Genomic DNA, 18713 nt, shown 5'->3' with positions numbered 1-18713 from the left:
ACGGTTCTAGCATATTTGGCTTTACACAGAGTCAGAGCTGTTGCTGAGTCTTTCCGTGGAGTTCAAGTGTTCATCTCTTCTAGATAAGGGTAAAGGTAGTCCCCTGTGCAAGCACCATTCGTTTCTGACTCTGGGGTGGCGTTGCATCAACTTTTTTCACGACGGCAGACTTTTTTCACGATGGTTTGCCATTGCCTTCCCCAGTCATCTACACTCCCCCCCCCCCCAGCAGGCTGGGTACTCATTTTACTGACCTAGGAAGGATGGAAGGCTGAGTCAACCTGGAGCCAGCTACCTAAACCCAGCTTCCGCTGGGATCGAGCTCAGGTCGTGAGCAGAGAGCTTGGACTGCGGTACTGCAGCTTTACCACTCTGCACCACTGAAGTCTTCTAGATAGTGATCCACAAATTGAGGCTGGACTTTGGTGGCCAGCTGTAAAATGGAATCCCATCAGACTATTATCTGACTGTAAGTATAATATAGAGCCTGGACCAATTCAGCCATACACTGACTAGGTTCATAAACCCATTCATACACTTAATTTTTATTTTTTTCCCCTAACCCAGCAGGCATTTAGTCTCATTATTTTATACCTTGACAATTGTTCATCCTAATCTCCCTCACAGGGCTTTGGTGAGGGTAAAGTAGAGGAGTGAAGAACAGTGTACCCCGCTCTGAGCTCCTATTAGGAAAGGCAGGATTAAAAAAAATAAATAAATAGGAACCTCTCTTACTGAAAGGACTCAGTAGCATTTCAAATTTGTTTCAAATTAGAAGCATTTATTTTCCTCCTGGAGACTTGTTTAAGTCAGTGGGGCTTAAATGTGAGGCTTAAAAGCTAGTATCATCTTGCCCCAGGGATATATTTACTCTCTCCTTCCCCAGTGAAAAGCTTCCCTCATGGTTGGTGTCTTGGTTTTATAGAAGGCTATTTCTAGAGATTTTTGTGTAGAGCTGCAGCTGCGTTGTTGATTTTAAGCTTGAATTTTTCTTTAGTCCACTGGGTGGCACTGGGGAAACAGGTATTCATTCCAGCATCAGATGGCTGTGTGATTCATTCAAGTTCTCTTTCTGTAAAACAAAGATGGGATTATTAACATGGCTGGCTACCAAACCTGTCCCTTCCATCAGTTGTCCAGTGAGCATCATCCCTATAAACAGAAGACATTTTTTTTTTTACTTTAAAGTTAGAATACCATGATGACTGAATGCATAATTATCACCAGAATGGAATGGAGTGTTTGAGTCCAGCCTTCATTTGGGTATTTTGCTTGGTTTTTTGGCCTTTCGCCATCACCCCTCCCCACCTACTAGATCAGTGTCAAAAAGTAACATTGGGTCTTACTACTCTATACTGTGAGCTGGGAGGTATTAACAGGGTTCAGCCTTACCCCCCGGTGCTTTCCAACATCTAAATGAAACTGCTGGGAAAGCTTTCCAGCTTCTGTGTTCAGTGATGATTGGACCATTGTTCATCAAACATGCTTGCTTACCTTAAGTAAATGTAGTGTTTTTCTTCTCTTGTGGCTGAATATATGCACTCGTAATGGGTCAGACATAATTCCAGGAGCACTTTTTGTATCTGTTTGAAATCACAGTTTGAATTGCTGCATATCAGTTTTATAGTGGGGGAGAGGCTATTACCCTACTGGTTTCTCAGGGCTTTCCCCCTTGAATGCTTGGTAACTTTATATAAGTCCCGTTTGCTGAACTGTAGGATGCATCTGTGCCCCCTGTCACAAGGAAGGGACCAGGAAGGGTCTTCTCCTGGCTACCACCCCTCTGGTAAGGGTCTATCTGGGAGGGTCCAGAGCCCCCACTCAACTCCTGTCTCTCCCTTCTTAACAAACACCTATCTGTAACCAAAGAGATGTGAGAACCCAGGCAGTACAACAAGTTCATTAAAAGTGCTCAAGAAGAAACAAGTGGGATGTCAAAACTTTTAGTGCAACAGTTAATATGGAAACAGTAGAGGTAGTATAAAGCAAAATAGCAGCCCTAACGTGATTCGCTATATATGCCCTTCCTCTGATGCCTACAGACTCATCACTCCTTGGGTGAGGGAACCCTCCTGTTGCCTTTTCTCCAGCCCCAGCCTTTCCAGAGAGAACCCTCATGACTGCAGCCTCTCCAGAGAGAACAACTTCTCTTTCTAGCTGGGCTTTTTATTTCTTTCCTTCCGGGTCCCACCCCTCTTGACAAGTTGTCATGATCTTAAACCTAATGAGGCCTACAGGCTTCAGGAAACCTGTATCAGAGGAGCTACAGGATCCCCTGTGTCCCTCTGGGTGGGCAGCAGTTTTGGAGGGGACACTTGCCCAGATGGGTGGCACCTGGGAGGAAAGCATAAAAAGGCCAAGCTACAGACAGGGTGTGTTCTCTCTGCAAAGGCTGAACTGAAGGCAAGTTGCAGCTGTAGAGGGATCCCTCATCCGAGGTGGGTGAGTTGGTTTAATATTAGAAGAAGGGACCATTTTGTTACACTTGTTGGAACTTTCATTTCTTTGTACCAAGCTTTACTGTTTTCATATTCACTGTTGCACTAAAAGGTTTTACAAACCACTTATTGTTTTTGAACACTTATAATAAACCTGTTGTTGTTATACTGCCTGGGTCCTTCTTCAGTTACAGAGAGAAGGTGTTAAGAAGTGAGAGACAGGAGTGAGTGGGTGCTCTGGCCCTCCCAAACAGACTCCCTACCAGAGTGTTGGCAGCCAGTAGAAGGCCCTTCCTGGTCCCTTGCTGTGGGACAGAAGTTTTCCCTCCAAAACTGCTGCCCAGCCAATCAAGGACAGCAAGGATCCTGGGAAATGTAGGCTCTGTAGCAACTCTAACACAGGCTTCCCTGGAGCCTGTAGCCCTCACTAGGCCTAGGATCATGGCTCCCCCCATACCAACAGAATGAATTCTGCCAAACCGGTTGTGTAACTCTCACTTGTCTGGTGGATATTCCCACCTGCTGTATAGCAGGCAAGGATCAGATGAGAAGCTTGTGTGCTTTGGTATAGTGATGTGGAATGTAGCAAGTGGATAGATATTGGATGCACTTCTGACCATTTTCAAAACTGCTGTATAGCTGTCGTGTTCTGTTCAGAGGCTCTTTCTTCCTAAAAGTGTTGAACTCCAGATTTGAACATGTGATGTGATGCTTCTTCTGTTATGAATGGTTCTATATTCTTACATGTGTTTGGTAACTTAGGTCAAATTGAAGATGTGGTGATGCTTCTAAATGAAGGGGTGGATCCAAGGATCCGTGATGTGCACTCAAAGACTGCTATGGATCTCTTCAAAAAGAACAAGAAATTCAGGCCTGTAGAAATAATCAATAAGTACATGGAGAGAAATGCCTTGTTTTCTGAGGAATCATCAGGTATTTTATGGGACTTGCCTGTTCTGATCAGTAATTAGTTGGAGAAAATGTGTCTTTTGTCTGCAGTAGTCTACTGCAGATACTAACACTAAGCTATGATTGAAGGCCTAGGACTCAAAACTGGAACATTCTCCCCATATCCAGTCCCCTCTGTGCATGAATTTCCACAACTGTGATATCCATTTTAACCACCCGGCCTTGTCATTACATCGTTATGCATTAAAGCATGGTTAATGCTATCCAGGATGTGCTTGTAGTCAAATAGTTGAGTTTGAAAGTAGTGCAGAGCTGCTATCAATATTGGGAAGGTGTCACCAGTATAATAGATGGGCATTTGGTATCCAAAAAGGCTTTTTCTGCACATGTGGAGTTGGCAGAGCATTTTGGGGGTGGATTCAGGAACTGTTCCCTTGGCCACTAGCCTTACTGTCCTTTAGGCACCAGGACAAAACATTCTATTTTTAACCTCAGGTTCTAACTCCCAGATTCCCCCCCACAACCTGCTTTGTTTTCCCAGGCTGTTTTCATGGTCTGCATGTAGCCCAAGGGATTGTTTTATGGATAACATTTTAGGCTGCCAGATATTGTTTGATGCTGTTTTTGTGCATTGGCCTTTTTTAATATTGACAGTTCTTTTGTGATATTATTGCATTGTTTTTACTTGTGGGGCACTTCTAGCAGAGGCCACTGGAGAGGTAGAATATAATATTCCTCAGATAAACAGACACTCTCAATTAATATGGGACAAGGCTCAGCAGGGCCGGCAAGTATCCCACATGAATGAGCAATGACAATAGAATGCTCCCCTGAATTATGTGCAGTTGATGGCAAGTCCTTGGTGGGTGGTTGATACAGAAAGGTGGTAAGTTTGGAGATGAGGAATGAATTGTGGGTAGCTGGGAGTGGCCAGAAATGTTGTTCAGTCGGTTGTTATCTTGCTGTTTGGTGTAGTGGTTAAGTGTGCGGACTCTTATCTGGGAGAACTGGGTTTGAATTCCCCACTCCTCCACTTGCAACTGCTGGAATGGCCTTGGGTCAGCCATAGCTCTTGCAGAGTTGTCCTTGTAAAGGGCAGCTTCTTTGAGAGCTCTCTCAGCTCCACCCACCTCACAGGGTGTCTGTTGTGGAGGGAGAAGATATGGGAGATTGTAAGCTGCTCTGAGTCTCTGATTCAGAGAGAAGGGCGGAGTATAAATCTGCAGTCTTCTTCTGTATTCCAAATCTCTGAGTTCACCCCTTCCAAACAAAAAAGACTATTCAGTGTGCTTTTCAATGTTATTCAGTTGCAGAACAGACTGAAGCTGAAGCCTTGCAAGCTACTGTTGCTTTGCTGCAGGATGCTTTTGAGCAATTTGAGAGCTTTTGCCATTTGGAAAGCAGCGCACGTGTCACCAACCTGCTGGAGCATAAAGCTGTCCATAGGCTTTTGAAGCTGCTGTCTACAGTAAGAGGTACAGTGTGTTTCCTCCCTTGTAGTATTTTGTAGATGCTAATAAGGTTTCTCTGGTTTCTGAAGTGTGTCATTTTCTCTAAAGATGATTTATTGTTATAAAGATCAAGGTTAATGCCCTGACTTGGATGAGCCAGGCTATGCCCGATCTTGTCAGAGTTTGGAGGCTAAGTAGGGTCAGCCCTGGCTAGTATTTGGATGGGAGACCAGCAAGGAAGAAAGTCCAGGTTGCTATACAGAGACCTTGAAAACCCCACAGGGTCATCATGTGTCAGCTGGTGACGATGGCATTTTCTACCACATAGGTGAAAATAAATGCATGCTTTCTAATAGTAGTTACTTGCATAGAACTTTTGAGTATTTAAAATACTTCCATTACCAGGCAATCCTTGTAGTTCTTCTTAGGGCTTCCATTCAGAGTGCTAGATTTCTTTTTATGTTTGGGAACTTTTTAAAAAATGCAGATTCTCCCACATACTAGTGCAGTCTACCAGCAGCCCCTTGTTGCATCCATCGTTATTCCAAAATAATGAAATGCTTGAAGGAACAAAGGTGTGTAAAGTTTAAGTTGGTTTGCTTTTTGGATTAGTGTATTATGCTTATATAGGAGCTTTTCTTAGCCATGACTGTGACAGGTGGCTTTAGGGTAGCCACTTCTGAGACTGCATCCCTCATCTGCAGTATGAAGTTTTAAAAAAAGGTAAAAGCAGTCCCCTGTGCAAGCACCAGTCGTTTCCGACTCTGGGGTGATGTCGTTTTCACGGCAGACTTTTTGCGGGGTAGTTTGCCATTGTCTTCTCCAGTCACCTACGCTTTCCCCCCAGCAAGCTGGGTACTTGTTTTACAGACCTCGGAAGGATGGAAGGCTGAGTCAACCTGGAGCCGGCTACCTGAACCCAGCTTCTGCTGGGCTTGAACTCAGGTCGTGAGCAGAGCTTAGGACTGCAGTACTGCAGCTTTACCACTCTGCGCCATGGGGCTCATAAAATATGAAGTTAGGATATTTTTATATATCTTGGCCTAACCTACTTCCCAGAGTTGTTGAGAGGGGAAATTGGGTTTCCCCATTCTTATATGCCACCATGTATGTGCTTCTTAGTGGGACAGTAAACTGTAAATGGAACAAAAATTATATTCTACTTTTCTAACCCAAATATTATACTCAAAAGTAGATAAGGAGGAGGGATGGTGGCTCAGTGGTAGATCATCTGCTTGGTAAGCAGAAGGTCCCAGGTTCAATCCCTGGCATCTCCAAAAAAGGGTCCAGGCAAATAGGTGTGAAAAACCTCCGCTTGAGACCCTGGAGAGCCGCTGCCAGTCTGAGAAGACAATACTGACTTTGATGGACCAAGGGTCTGATTCAGTATAAGGCAGCTTCATATGTTCAAGGAATCTAGCCTAAGTATTAGATCTTGGGGAAAAAACTATCCTAAGCAGGTCTAATTAGAATTATGCCCTGTGTTATTCAGTTGGGCTTACTCCCTGGAAAGCGTTAGCATTACAGCCTGAATCCACAGCAGGTCAAGATTAAACAGTTTGAGCAGAAGAGAGAACAACTTTTTAAATTCACAATACTTTGCAGCATGGAATAAAAACCAGCATTATCTTACAGGCTGGTAGCTAATATTTCGATGAAGTACTTTGAACACTCAATCTATAGCCTCTGTATACATGTTAAGTATTGTTATTGACCAACATTATCAACTGCCTTTCTGAGCAAGTCACTAGCTTGGGTTTCATAGCATAAAACCCTGACAAATGGCAGTTCAGTTCCACTGAATACGGTGGCAGTTTCACTGCATTAATATTTGAGTGGGATCAGTGTAGCAAGTCAGGTCCTTGCCTCAAATTTTTTTAGGTTCTAATCTGGACAACAGACTTTGGATCTTTTAATGTGCAGAGAAAGCTGACCAGCTGAATTGAGGAACTGGGGCATCATATTGCATCATTGGATTATCAAAAGGCTTTGTCACCCTTGTCTCACTTAAAGAGCCTTTCAGTGTTTGCCAAGAAGTTTGACGTACCTTGGACTTATTTGTGATTTAGCGTTTATAATACATTTGTAATGGGAGAGGGTTCTGTATCCTGGTCACAAAGAGAAACTTTCTGAGATGTTGGGGAAGAAACAATGATGTTTGCAGCACATTGTTCTTATCTTAAATAGACTGGCGGAGGAAACATTCCCTGATTTTTAAGTGTTTGAGAAGACTTTATAATGCCTGTGTACTGTTTTAAACATCTTCCGCATACCCCTTTCTTTTAGCAAAAATATTCTCTGCTTATTTTTATGCATTATAAGACTCTGAGCTGGTATGCTAGTGATAGCATTTTTGTACCGATTGTCCTCTGAGAAGCTGGAAGAAGGCCCGCAGGTAAAGTGGTAATAGAGAAGAAGATGATGATATTGGATTTATACCCTGCCCTGCACTCTGAATCTCAGAGTCTCAGAGCAGCTTACAATCTCCTTTGAGAGCCAATTTGGTGTAGTGGTTAAGTGTGCGGCCTCTTATCTGGAAGAATCGGGTTTGATTCCCCACTCCTCCACTTGCACCTCCTGGAATGGCCTTGGGTCAACCATAGCTCTGGCAGAAGTTGTCCTTGAAAGGGCAGCTGCTGTGAGAGTCCTCTCAGCCCCACCCACCTCACAGGGTGTCTGTTGTGTGTGTGGGGGGGGAAGGTAGAGGAGATTGTGACTGCTCTGAGACTCAGATTATATGGCAGGATATAAATCCAATATCTTCTTCTTCTTTACCTCCCCCCCACAACAGACACCCCATGAGCTCTCCCAGAAGCTGCCCTTTCAAGGACAGCTCTGAAATAGCTATGGCTGAGCCAGTTGGATTGCCATTACAGACAATCTGGAAATGCTTCAGTGAAGCACATAGCAGGAATGATAAAAACAGCCAAGCTATGGTTGATCTGCTAGGCTGGAAGTCAGTGATGCATAAGATCCAGATTTAGTTTTGGAACTTTCATAGAAAAAAGCTAGGAACCCAATTTGTTTAATAGAATTTTTTTTTTAGCCCAGGTCCCCCATCTTAACCACGGTTCTTAAGTAGATTTGTAGATTTGCAAACTTACCTTCCAAGGGAACCTCATTAGATATGGTTAGGAAATGTACCACTAAACTGTGGTTACAACCAGCAAAAGAACAAAAAGCTGACAAATGTGCTGCAGGAACAGGAGGAGGCACAGACAAAATTCTGGCTCCTCATTTGCCAACTGTGGTGTACACTGAGCCACACTTTTGCTGCTGCCACCATCAGTGATAGGCAAGCAGGGTCACAGGGAATTCCAGAGGACTTGATGCAGTGAGGCAGCAGAGCACTGCCACTTGCAGAATGGGAGAGCAACTTGCATGTTTGTTTCTCTGAATTTTGGTTCTCGTTAGGCTGTCCTGTCCTGACTGTTGGTCTGTATGTGTGTGTTAACAGAAATCCCTGAAGAGATGGTCTGTGACGTTCCTCCTGTGTATGGTAGCAGCTTGATAAAGCTATTGCTAGAGAAGAAAAAGTGGCATGAAGTTCTGTTGCTGCTGACCCGAAAGGCCACAAAGGAGATGACGTCAGGAAACGGTCCTGTCAAAAACTGTGACCTCTCGGATCTTGACATCAGTGCTGTCTTGAATCACATTGACAGGAGTGATAAGCGACGAGTACAGCTCATAAGATGCTTGATAGAGAGAGGAGGTGAAAACTTTTGGATATTGAAATGTAGAAAATCTGAATCTTATCTATTCTCGACCAAAACAGATGTCTTAAAAGTCACAGTCTGTCTCCTTCATCTTTTGAAATATGAGGTGATATTTATAAAATACCCAAGAGGATCTTCTTTGTGCTCAGCTGTGATTTGAAAAAGCTGTAGTACTGTCTCATGGATAAAAGCTCATTGTTATTGGGGCAGCAGAGTCAGATCAGTACAGATAAATTCTGAGGGGGATGTAAGCACACTCGCTTGAAATTTTGGCACTGTGGCTGGCTTAGGATTCCTGTGTGAGCCATGTTGGCTCAGGAGAACTCTTAAATGACATCCATATCTGCTTCAAAGGAACAGGAACTAGTCTGATGTAATTTAAAGTGGTGGACTGATGAGACTCAAGTTCACATCCTGCTCTGCCATGAATACAGTGCATTGGGTCACTCAGTCAGACCTACCTCATCATGTTATTGTGAGGAAAAAAGTGGAAGAAGGGAGAACCATGTAAGCTGACTTGAATTCCTTTGAGGAAGAATAGGACAAAAACACTGTGGACACTATTAAGGGAAATTATAAGACATTCCAATTGATCAATTATAAAGCAGTATTTTATTTTTTTGCAAATACCCTGCTGGAAGAAGTGGTTGTCTACCTTCTTACACAAGGTTCATTTTATTCAGGATTTGGAGATGGATTACAACATCCTCTTCCAAGGGTATGTTACCGTCTCCCTTCCTCTATGTTTGGGCATAAGATTGGTAGCAAGACAATCTTTGGAGCTCCATCTTGCTTAATGCAAGGCAGTGCTATGAAGTCTGCCTGTATGTGTCTCTTAATCTGTCTTTAGCTGAAGAGGCTCTTGGAAGCTGTAAGAAAGCCCTGTTGCTGTTGCATAACAACTATCCTTTTAAAAATAAGGTGCTGTATCATGAAAGCTGCACATGTAGCCCATTTTGCCTTCTAGCTGAAGAGTCAAGACCCATGAGAACCTATTGTACCTGTCAGTAGCTTAAGAGGGCATTCAATGAAATTGCTGAGCAGTCAGGTTAAAATGGTAAAAGAAAGTGCTTCTTCATCCAAAGAGTGATTAACATGTGGAATTCACTGCCACAGGAGGTGGTGGCGGCTACAACCATAGCCAGCTTTAAGAGGGGATTGGATAAAAATATGGAGCAGAGGTCCATCAGTGGCTATTAGCCATGTGTGTGTTTGTGTGTGTATATATATGTGCGTATATGTATGTATGTATATGTGTGTGTGTACACACACACACACACACATATTGACCACTGTGTGACACAGAGTGTTAGGCTGGATGGGCCATTGGCCTGATCCAACATGGGTTCTCTTATGTTCTTAAGTGTAGATGAAAAGCTTTCTGGGTATTTGCACTAAATGTTGAATTTAATCTAAGGTATTCCATCACACCCACCCACACATCTCGTTACATATGACTATAATGTTGCTGTGTTTTGTAATCTGTTTTCAAAGCATCACCTGAGGGGACCGGAACCTTCTGTGAAAAACCACTTCAGAAATGCTTGCAAACCCATGATTTTGAGTTGGCGTATTTGCTGCTGAGCTCACACACAGATCCTCGGGTTTTGTCCATTGTGGAAGGTGACACTCCTTTACATGCTGCATTGTCCATTTGCTTTGACCACAAAGGTAAGAGTTTGGCTTGGAGAGGTTCATAAGCTTTGTTCTGTTAATGGTGCTGCTTCCTCCTGGTGCAAGGACCCCTTGCCTTGATGTCAATTTAAATAAAAGGTTTCTTGTGCTGTGTGCGGGAAGCACACTTGCTAATGGAATGATCTGTAAGATCCAAACCATTGACTTTTCTTTTGGGGGCCAGGAATGTCTATGGGTAGAATTGCATAGTTAGCACATTGTTTAAATTAATTTTGGAGAGTGAGTGGAAACCTGGGAAAGCTTCTACAACAGAGATGAACTTCATTAGGTGTCATACTGTGTAGTCCTAAGCTGAGCTACAGCAAGCTAAACCCATTTACTTCAATGGACATAAAAGTAGATTACTCTATTCAGAACCACACTGTTACAGTAGTAAAAAAAAAAAAGATTGATTTTTAAAAAAAGGATATTACCCCTCTTGTCTTAATATGCTCTTTTTCTCCCCAGATGACATTGGTTTGGAGTTCCTGAGCTACCTTTTAGATTTGCATGTTTCAAATCCATCCACATTTCCATACCTTAATCCCAACGTCCAAGATAAGAATGGAAATACAGTAATGCACATTATTTTTCAGAAAGGTGTGACAAAGCAAGTTAAGAAAATGCTAAGCTTGCTAGCAAAATTTGAGATTAATTTTAATTTAAAAAATACTTTGGGGAGAGATGTGCGTCACAGGAAGAAAAAAACTGATCCAGTGGTTATAGCGTGGAATGAAGCCGTAGCTGAGAACAAGAAGAAATGTCGATACAATGGAGTCCCGCAAGTAGCTCGGGTTGGAAAGTCAACTGCAGGCTGCAGCAAATCCCAGCTCAAAAGCACAAACCATTCTTCATCTGCACCAGTATCAAAAATACCACATGGAAAATTGCCATTGGATAGAGAGCCAAAACTAGATCCTGCCTGGGAAGAGGCAGAAGATGCTGCAGTGAAAAGTTTGTCATGTAGAGACATCAGCAAGCCACTGACACTACGAGAAGGTCTTGGGCGAGAAATTGCGCATTTAATCCAGAAATTGGCATTGGGTGAAGTCTTGATGAAAACTAGTTTGGTGACATCTGAAGCACTAAAGCTATCTACTGTTGTAATCAAAGATGAAAAGGGTGAGCATCACAGCTTGAGGCATGAGGGGTTAACTGATAATGTTTACATCAACAGTGGAGATCCAGTGGGGAAGGCCCATGATGAGCTTAATTACTCCAAAGAAGAAGAGGAAGAAGCCACTGAAGACGACCAACAGATTGAGGCACCCACTCAAGACTTCGATAATATGACATGGGAAATTGAGTGCACATCCGAAATGCTGAAGAAGTTGGAGAGCAAGGGCACTCCTCATTACATAAAGAAGAAAATAATCTTTGTAATTCAACAACTAGGAAATGGAGAATGGACGCAGGGTCTGCAAAAGCGGCTGAAGCATCTGAACACTGACATCCAACTCTATGAAGCAAAGTTGGACAAAGGGGCAAGGATGCTCTGGGAGCTTGCGATAGACTTTTCTCCCCGTTGCAGTGAGAATGCAGAAACGATCATAGAGCATGAGTATTCTGTTCATCCTGTGGAAAAAACAGGGAGAATCTACACTGAAATCATTCGGATATGGGACATTGTACTAGATCATGGCAAACTTGACCAGGCTATAAAAATCATATGTAGTGCATATAAGCGTGGGCTTTCTTGCATCCTGAGGAAAAAACTGAAAGGTATAAATACAGCTCTCATTTCATCTAACTTGAAAACGCAAAAGCGCATCCCTCGGTTTTATGTTGAAGACAGCAAGCCAGAGAAGTCAAAAGGTCGTGACATGCCTGAATATTTTCCCCCAGCTAGTGCAGTGGAAACGGAATACAATATAATGAAATTTCATAGTTTCAGTACTAACATGGCACTGAACATCATAAATGATATGACTTCTACCATTGAATATCCTTTCAGAGTTGGTGAGCTGGAGTATGCAGTCATTGATTTGAACCCCAAGCCGTTGGAGCCAATTATCTTAATTGGACGGAGTGGAACGGGGAAGACTACTTGTTGCTTATATAGGCTTTGGAAGAAATTTCACTCATACTGGGAGAAAGTAGAGTGTGCAGGAGGTCCATTGCTGGTCCGACAGATGTGGCACAGACTAAAATTTGAAATGCAGTTGGGAAATGCAGCAGTTGAGAAGGACGATCACAATGGGAAACAAGATGGTTGCAACTCCGATTCTGCCGAACTGGAAACAATTGAAAGTACAGATGATGAGCAGCAACCAGATGAAGATGACCAAGATTCTTCAGGGGAAAATGACCCAGAAGTAAATTTGGTTTATGATTGTGGAGCAGAAGATGGACATGCCACAAAAGAGTCTGAAAAACTCGAACATTTGCATCAGATCTTTATAACTAAAAATCATGTTCTTTGCCAAGAAGTTCAGAGGAACTTCACTGAACTGAGTAAATCCTCCAAGGCAACTAGTCATTTCAAGCCACTTGAAGCAAATATTTACAGACTTCAGGATGTTAAAGATGAAAATTTCCCCCTCTTCCTCACATCAAAGCAATGGTTACTCTTACTCGATGCCTCAATGCCAGACCCATTCTTCCATAGGAATGAAGATGGAAGTCTCAAGCACACCATTACTGGCTGGTCCATGAAAGAAGATTTTCTTATTTCAAATTGGCAAGAGGAGGAGGAGGATGTTGACGCAGAAGTAGATTATGATGAAGATGACAAGGCGGCAGAAGTTCACGCTAAAGAGCACGATCCTCGAGTCTATGTGACATACAGTGTATTTGCTAATGAAATCTGGCCCAAAATGGTAAAAGGCAAATGTCCATATAACCCAGCATTGGTTTGGAAAGAAATAAAATCTTTTTTGAAGGGATCTATTGAAGCACTGAGCAGTCCCCAGGGCGTACTGATGGAAGAAGAGTACAAAAAACTTGGCCGGAAGAGATCTCCAGATTTCAAAGAAGATCGTAGTGAAATTTATCAACTTTTCTGTGTCTACCTTCAGATAAAGTCTCAAAGAGGTTATTTTGATGAAGAAGATCTCCTGTACAACTTGTCTCAAAGACTGATGAGGCTTGATGACCTGCCATGGTGCGTCCATGAACTTTATGGGGATGAAATTCAGGATTTCACTCAGGCAGAGCTTGTGTTGCTAATGAAATGTATCGATGACCCAAATGCCATGTTCCTGACTGGCGATACAGCCCAGAGCATCATGAAAGGAGTTGCTTTTCGTTTCAGCGACTTGAGATCCCTTTTCCATTACGCTAGTAAAAACTCTGCCATCAAGAAACATCGTGTTGTACGGAAACCAAAAAGGATATATCAGCTTTATCAGAATTACAGATCTCATTCAGGTATTGGAATTTTATATTTGCAATTATGGAGCTGCCAGAATGGAGGGCTGAAAAAAGAGGTTATTTGCATTCTGTGATGCAAAAGCTCTGTAACAATCCAATTGAACAGCCAATAATAAACCTTTTGGAACAGGATGGCTGCATTCCTACATAACAATGAACTGAGATGAAGCAGAGACTTGCTGGTGTTTGGAACAAACACAATTTATTTGCATGTACATGATCCCCCTCCTCTCTTTTCATGTTGATTGAAAAATTCTCTTTTCAGTCAAACTCGAGCCATGGCACCCAAAAGTAAATGTTAGAGAAAGTTGCAGTGAATCCCCAAAGGTTGGGATTCTGAAACAGGACTGAGGCTTAAAATGTGAGTTAGTGGGCCCTAAAAAAACACCAATTCATACAGGCACCGGCATTTTGGTGTCATGACTAATTGCCGTTTGATCAAATCAGTCAGGTTTGATCAGGCTCAGCACTTATGAGAGGTGAGGAGAGCATGTAAGTGCAGCAAAGTGGTTGTGTTTGTGTCTGACATCAATAGACCTCTGTTTAATCCCAGTCTGTTGTGACAGCTGATGTAGCTGCTCTGTACCTTTTAAGCGGTATATTTTACCGAGGCTGAGCATCATGTTTTCTTCGACAAGTGCCTTGGTCTTAATATAATCCTGCAGTTTTGTCGCTGTGCCTTGGTGGTAGGCAACACTTGCAACAGCTCTGAGACATGATTTTGGCATTATCATACTTCTTCAGTGGGGATAGTGTCAGTTGGGTAGTCATGTAGGTCTGTAGAACAGCGGGATTTGAGTGTAGTGGCACCTTAAAAGACGAACAAGATTTCCAAGGTGTAAGCTTCTGAGAGGCAAGGCTCCCTTCATCAGATACAAGCAGGGATGGAGACCCCTCTTATCCCAGTCAGAAGATAGGAGGGGTGTTGCAGAGAAAAGGAGTCAGAACACAAACGTAGGATGCAAAATGCAGTCGGAGCAGGAGAGAAATGTTTAGAGACAGAAAATAAGCTATAGGCAGGACTCATTTCCTGCATTTTTGCCTACCCAGAAAATGGTTGTTTAGTAAAACTGTTGAGTTCTCTTTGGCTGCCTTCTGCATATGTTTGGCTATTGTGGTGGCATTGGTTGGCACACTAGTGTCAACTTAAATGGATGGGTTGTATTGGGAAGGCCATATTACCATGTCTGCTCCTGTGTATTTGTGCTCATGGGAAGACATGGCATGCGTTTCCTTGTTACTTAAAACTTTAGAAAACTGCTTTGGATCCCGATTGGGGAGGAAAAGTATAAACATATACATAAGCATGGACCTAGAATTAGTCATATTTGCCTCTTGCTTCTGTTCCACATCTACAAAACAGTTTATAGGCTGTAGGTCTGAAAAGGCCCTTTGCTTCAGTAACCATTTTAAGCCAGATATCTGCTGACTTTTAAAGATTAATGTTATTGTTTTTAATTCTCCTTTTTCTGCCTTGGAGACAATGTGACAATTTCACCCACTTGTCTTTGCAGGGATTCTCCACTTGGCCTCAGGCGTTGTTGATTTACTTCAGTACTATTTCCCTGAATCTTTTGATCGTCTACCTAGAGACCTGGGTCTCTTTGATGGGCCTAAACCCACTGTGTTGGAATCTTGTAGTGTTAGTGATTTGGCAATTCTGCTGAGAGGCAACAAAAGGAAAACACAGCCAATAGAATTCGGAGCACATCAGGTATGGATTACTGTACATGATAGATAGCTTGTGTGTGCAGCAAAATTCTGAGTTATAATCCACTGTTCTAATTATCCATAATAATGGCTTGGATCTCATGGAAGGAATTCCCATCCATGGTATGGACCTTCATCGCCTCCCTGACTCCCGCTTCATACCTCAGTAATCCCTGAAACACTGGTTCTGGAAGAGAGGGATTTCACCCTCGGACAGTGTGATGTGAGAGTTGGAGGTGTACAATGGCGTTGGGAGGTGTAATGGTTTAAGAGGGAGAGATCTGTCTCTGAGCATCCTGCTTTGAGGATAAGAGAGCTAATTCTTCTCTGTTTCACTGTAGGTAATACTGGTAGCGAATGACATGGCAAAAGAAAGGATTCCTGAGGAACTTAATTTGGCTCTTGTGCTGACTATTTATGAAGCGAAAGGCTTAGAATTTGATGATGTGCTCCTTTACAACTTTTTCACAGATTCAGAGGTATGAAAAATGCTTTACCATCTATCTTTGCAGAATTCACACTTGGCCTTCTGACCAGGGAAGCAATCTTCAGGTGGTTGTATCCCTTCTAGGACATAAATAGGAAAAAAACACTTCAAATGGCGGGCTTCCCCCTCCCTCAAAGTATTCTGCTCTGTAATCAGCTGCTGTTGATTTTCTTTGTTTGTGTTGAAACAATTTTGTAATAACTGTGCATCTTAATGGTTAGAATAGGGGTGTTGGATTTATTTGTTATGAAGGATGGATCTGATATAAATGTCACTTTATTGGGCCAGGTCATGCATGCCATAAAATATAACACAAGATACCAGAGATACAGACTTTATAAAGGTGATTTGAGATGTCAAATGGCAATAGCAGGTGAATGATAATAGCAGACTTGATTGGGTTAGGTGTAATATTTAGAGGGGTAGTAGGCATGGAGATACCAGCATTGATAACGAGACAGGAAACCTAGGTCTCAGTTCTATCTAGGAGAATTCAGTCCTGGAGGATGCAAAGAATAAATGGCTATGCCAGATTAGAAACCACAACATTCAGTTGCTGACCTAAAAGTAGCCGTGCTCTCGGAAAGGAATTGCAACGAGAAATTAGAAAGAGGAACTGCTGAATTGCAATTGATAATGAAGCTCAAGACCATGTATCATCCTTGAGAGCTAGTTTTTCTGTTTCCTTACCAATGTGTGCTATTATCGTTTGGCATCTGAAATCACTCCACTCTCCAAGATGTAAGGACTAATCCAAGACAGAGAGAGTCCGGAGGAGGGGCAGAGAGATAAACAGAGGAGGGGAGAGAGAAGGGCAGAGAAAGATGGGGGCAGAGGCAAACTGAGAGAGAGACAAAGAGGGGCGGAGAGGTAGAGAGGAGAGGGGCAGAGAGGCGGGCTTAACTTTGTGTATCTCCTGCATAAAGTAGCCATGGAACTCTCTATGTACCTGTGTGTGCATAAGAGAGAGCAAGGGAGGCAGAGAGAGGAAAGAGGCAGGAAGCAGGAAACGAAGATCCAGAGCTAGGGAAGAAGCAAGATGAAGGTGTAGCCGCTGTAGCAGACCTGGAAAGAGAGCAGGAGAAGGAGGTTGCTGGGGGAGCCTGAATTTGACCCCTGCATGAGCCGTATTTGGCCTACAGTCCAGACATTTGATACTCCTGGATTAGAATAAATCATTTTAGAGGTTTGTTTTTTAAAAAACTTAATCTGTGGAGGTGCCAGGCTGGTGTGGAGATGTACTCTGAGATATTATTTTTTTTCAAGTGGTTGAGTTTCTCTGAGGCATACAGTCTGATTGCTACGTTTGCGGTTAAGAGGGAATTTTACCACTGGCCAGGAAATGCAGTGGTTGTTTCTTGCTTAGCTATCTGGGGACATTAGTTTGGTAACTTCCTTTTCTGAAGTGTGCCTTTTGTCTGCTTCGGGAATGTGCACTTTCTGGATTGTGTAGGGACCAGGTTGAGGCGATGATGTTAAAATGAAGAATCTACTGCACAACTGAGTTGGACTGTTACTTCCTGCCAAAAGTAAACAGTTCTGATGATTAATGTGTGTTATGCTTCTGCTTGACTGTGTGTTGCACCTTTTCATGTAGTCTGTGTTTGATTTCATTTATTTGTGCCATTTCAGCTCACTCAAAAGTTGTTGTTTTTTCTTATCAGAGACAGATGGCATTGAGTCATTTTCCTAATACTGTTGCCAGTAACACATTGGCTAGCAAACTGGATGGCTGTCTGGTCTCTTTGAATGCTTTCATCATAGGGCCCCTAAACGTTTTGCTGGAGAAGGGGAAGAGAGATGGTACCTCCACCCCTGCCATTCTGTTGCTCAAAATAGGGAATTCTCAGAACCTGCTGTGTGTGAAAGCTTATTTCAGAGAATACACTACATGATTTAGATAAGTGGTCCAGTTTCTTCAGATCTGAGACCGACTGAGCATGGGGCTTGGTGAGCTGGGAAATTACATTGACATCAGGGTCATGGGATAGGAAGGAGAGACATAGAATTATTATTTCACTGGTGTTATGGCCATGACTATCTGTGGCAGACAAAAAAAAAGCTGGGGTTAGGAAACAAGCCCACTCCCAAGATGCATACTGTAATGGACAGGTCAAGGGTCACATCAATGGCACCCTTGTTTTTTTAAGCCACAGCTCCTTCCAAAAGGCAACAACAACAAAAAGAAGAGTTCCTCAACAAAGTAAGTAGACATCAATGTGTAGTCATAAGAGCCAGTTTGGTGTAGTGGTTAAGTGTGTGGACTCTCATCTGGGAGAACCGGGTTTGATTCCCCACTCCTCCCCTTGCACTTGCTGGAATGGTCTTGGATTAGCCGTAGCTCTCGCAGGAGTTGTCCTTGAAAGGGTAGCTTCTGGGAGAGCTCTCTCAGCCCCACCCACCTCACAGGGTGTCTGTTGTGGGGGGAGAAGATATAGGAGATTGTAAGCCTCTCTGAATCAGAGAGAAGGGCAGGGTATAAATCTGCAGCCATCATCAAATCTGCAGTCATCATAAAACTGTGTCAGAAAGCAATCTATCTAAGGATGTCTGCTAGAAGGGCACCCCATCTTATGGAATGGCCTGCCTGATGAGATTAGGAAGGCTCCTACTTTCCTGACATTCTGCAAACTACACAGAATTGAATTGTTTTTTGGGGGGTGTTTTTATACTTGTAATGGGGCTATGAACATATGAAGCTGCCTTATACTGAATCAGACCTTTGGCCCATCAAAGTCAGTATTGTCTTCTCAGACTGGCAACGGCTCTCCAGGGTCTCAAGCTGAGGTTTTTCACACCTATTTGCCTGGATCCTTTTTTGGAGATGCCGGGGATTGAACCTGGGACCTTCTGCTTCCCAAGCAGATGCTCTACCACTGAGCCACCGTCCCTCCCCTATATTGTAATGGAACAAGCAGAAACCTGCAGGGACTTGTGAGAGGCATCTCACTTCCTC

At 43.0% G+C, this 18713-nt stretch overlaps 1 protein-coding gene across 1 annotated transcript in view; it reads left to right on the top strand.

Moving 5' to 3' along the window:
• Nucleotides 1-18713, top strand: part of TRANK1 (tetratricopeptide repeat and ankyrin repeat containing 1) — a 67977-nt gene that overhangs the window by 28433 nt on the left and 20831 nt on the right. Inside the window, 7 exon segments of the mRNA XM_060247604.1 lie at nt 3201-3371; nt 4655-4822; nt 8256-8510; nt 10009-10185; nt 10657-13557; nt 15075-15274; nt 15612-15749. Coding sequence (XP_060103587.1) covers nt 3201-3371; nt 4655-4822; nt 8256-8510; nt 10009-10185; nt 10657-13557; nt 15075-15274; nt 15612-15749 — 4010 coding nt within the window.

The sequence above is a fragment of the Heteronotia binoei genome, chromosome 10 (assembly GCF_032191835.1).
Source record: "Heteronotia binoei isolate CCM8104 ecotype False Entrance Well chromosome 10, APGP_CSIRO_Hbin_v1, whole genome shotgun sequence".
Taxonomy (NCBI): Eukaryota; Metazoa; Chordata; class Lepidosauria; order Squamata; family Gekkonidae; genus Heteronotia; species Heteronotia binoei.
This window is presented reverse-complemented; position numbering and strand designations above follow the sequence as displayed.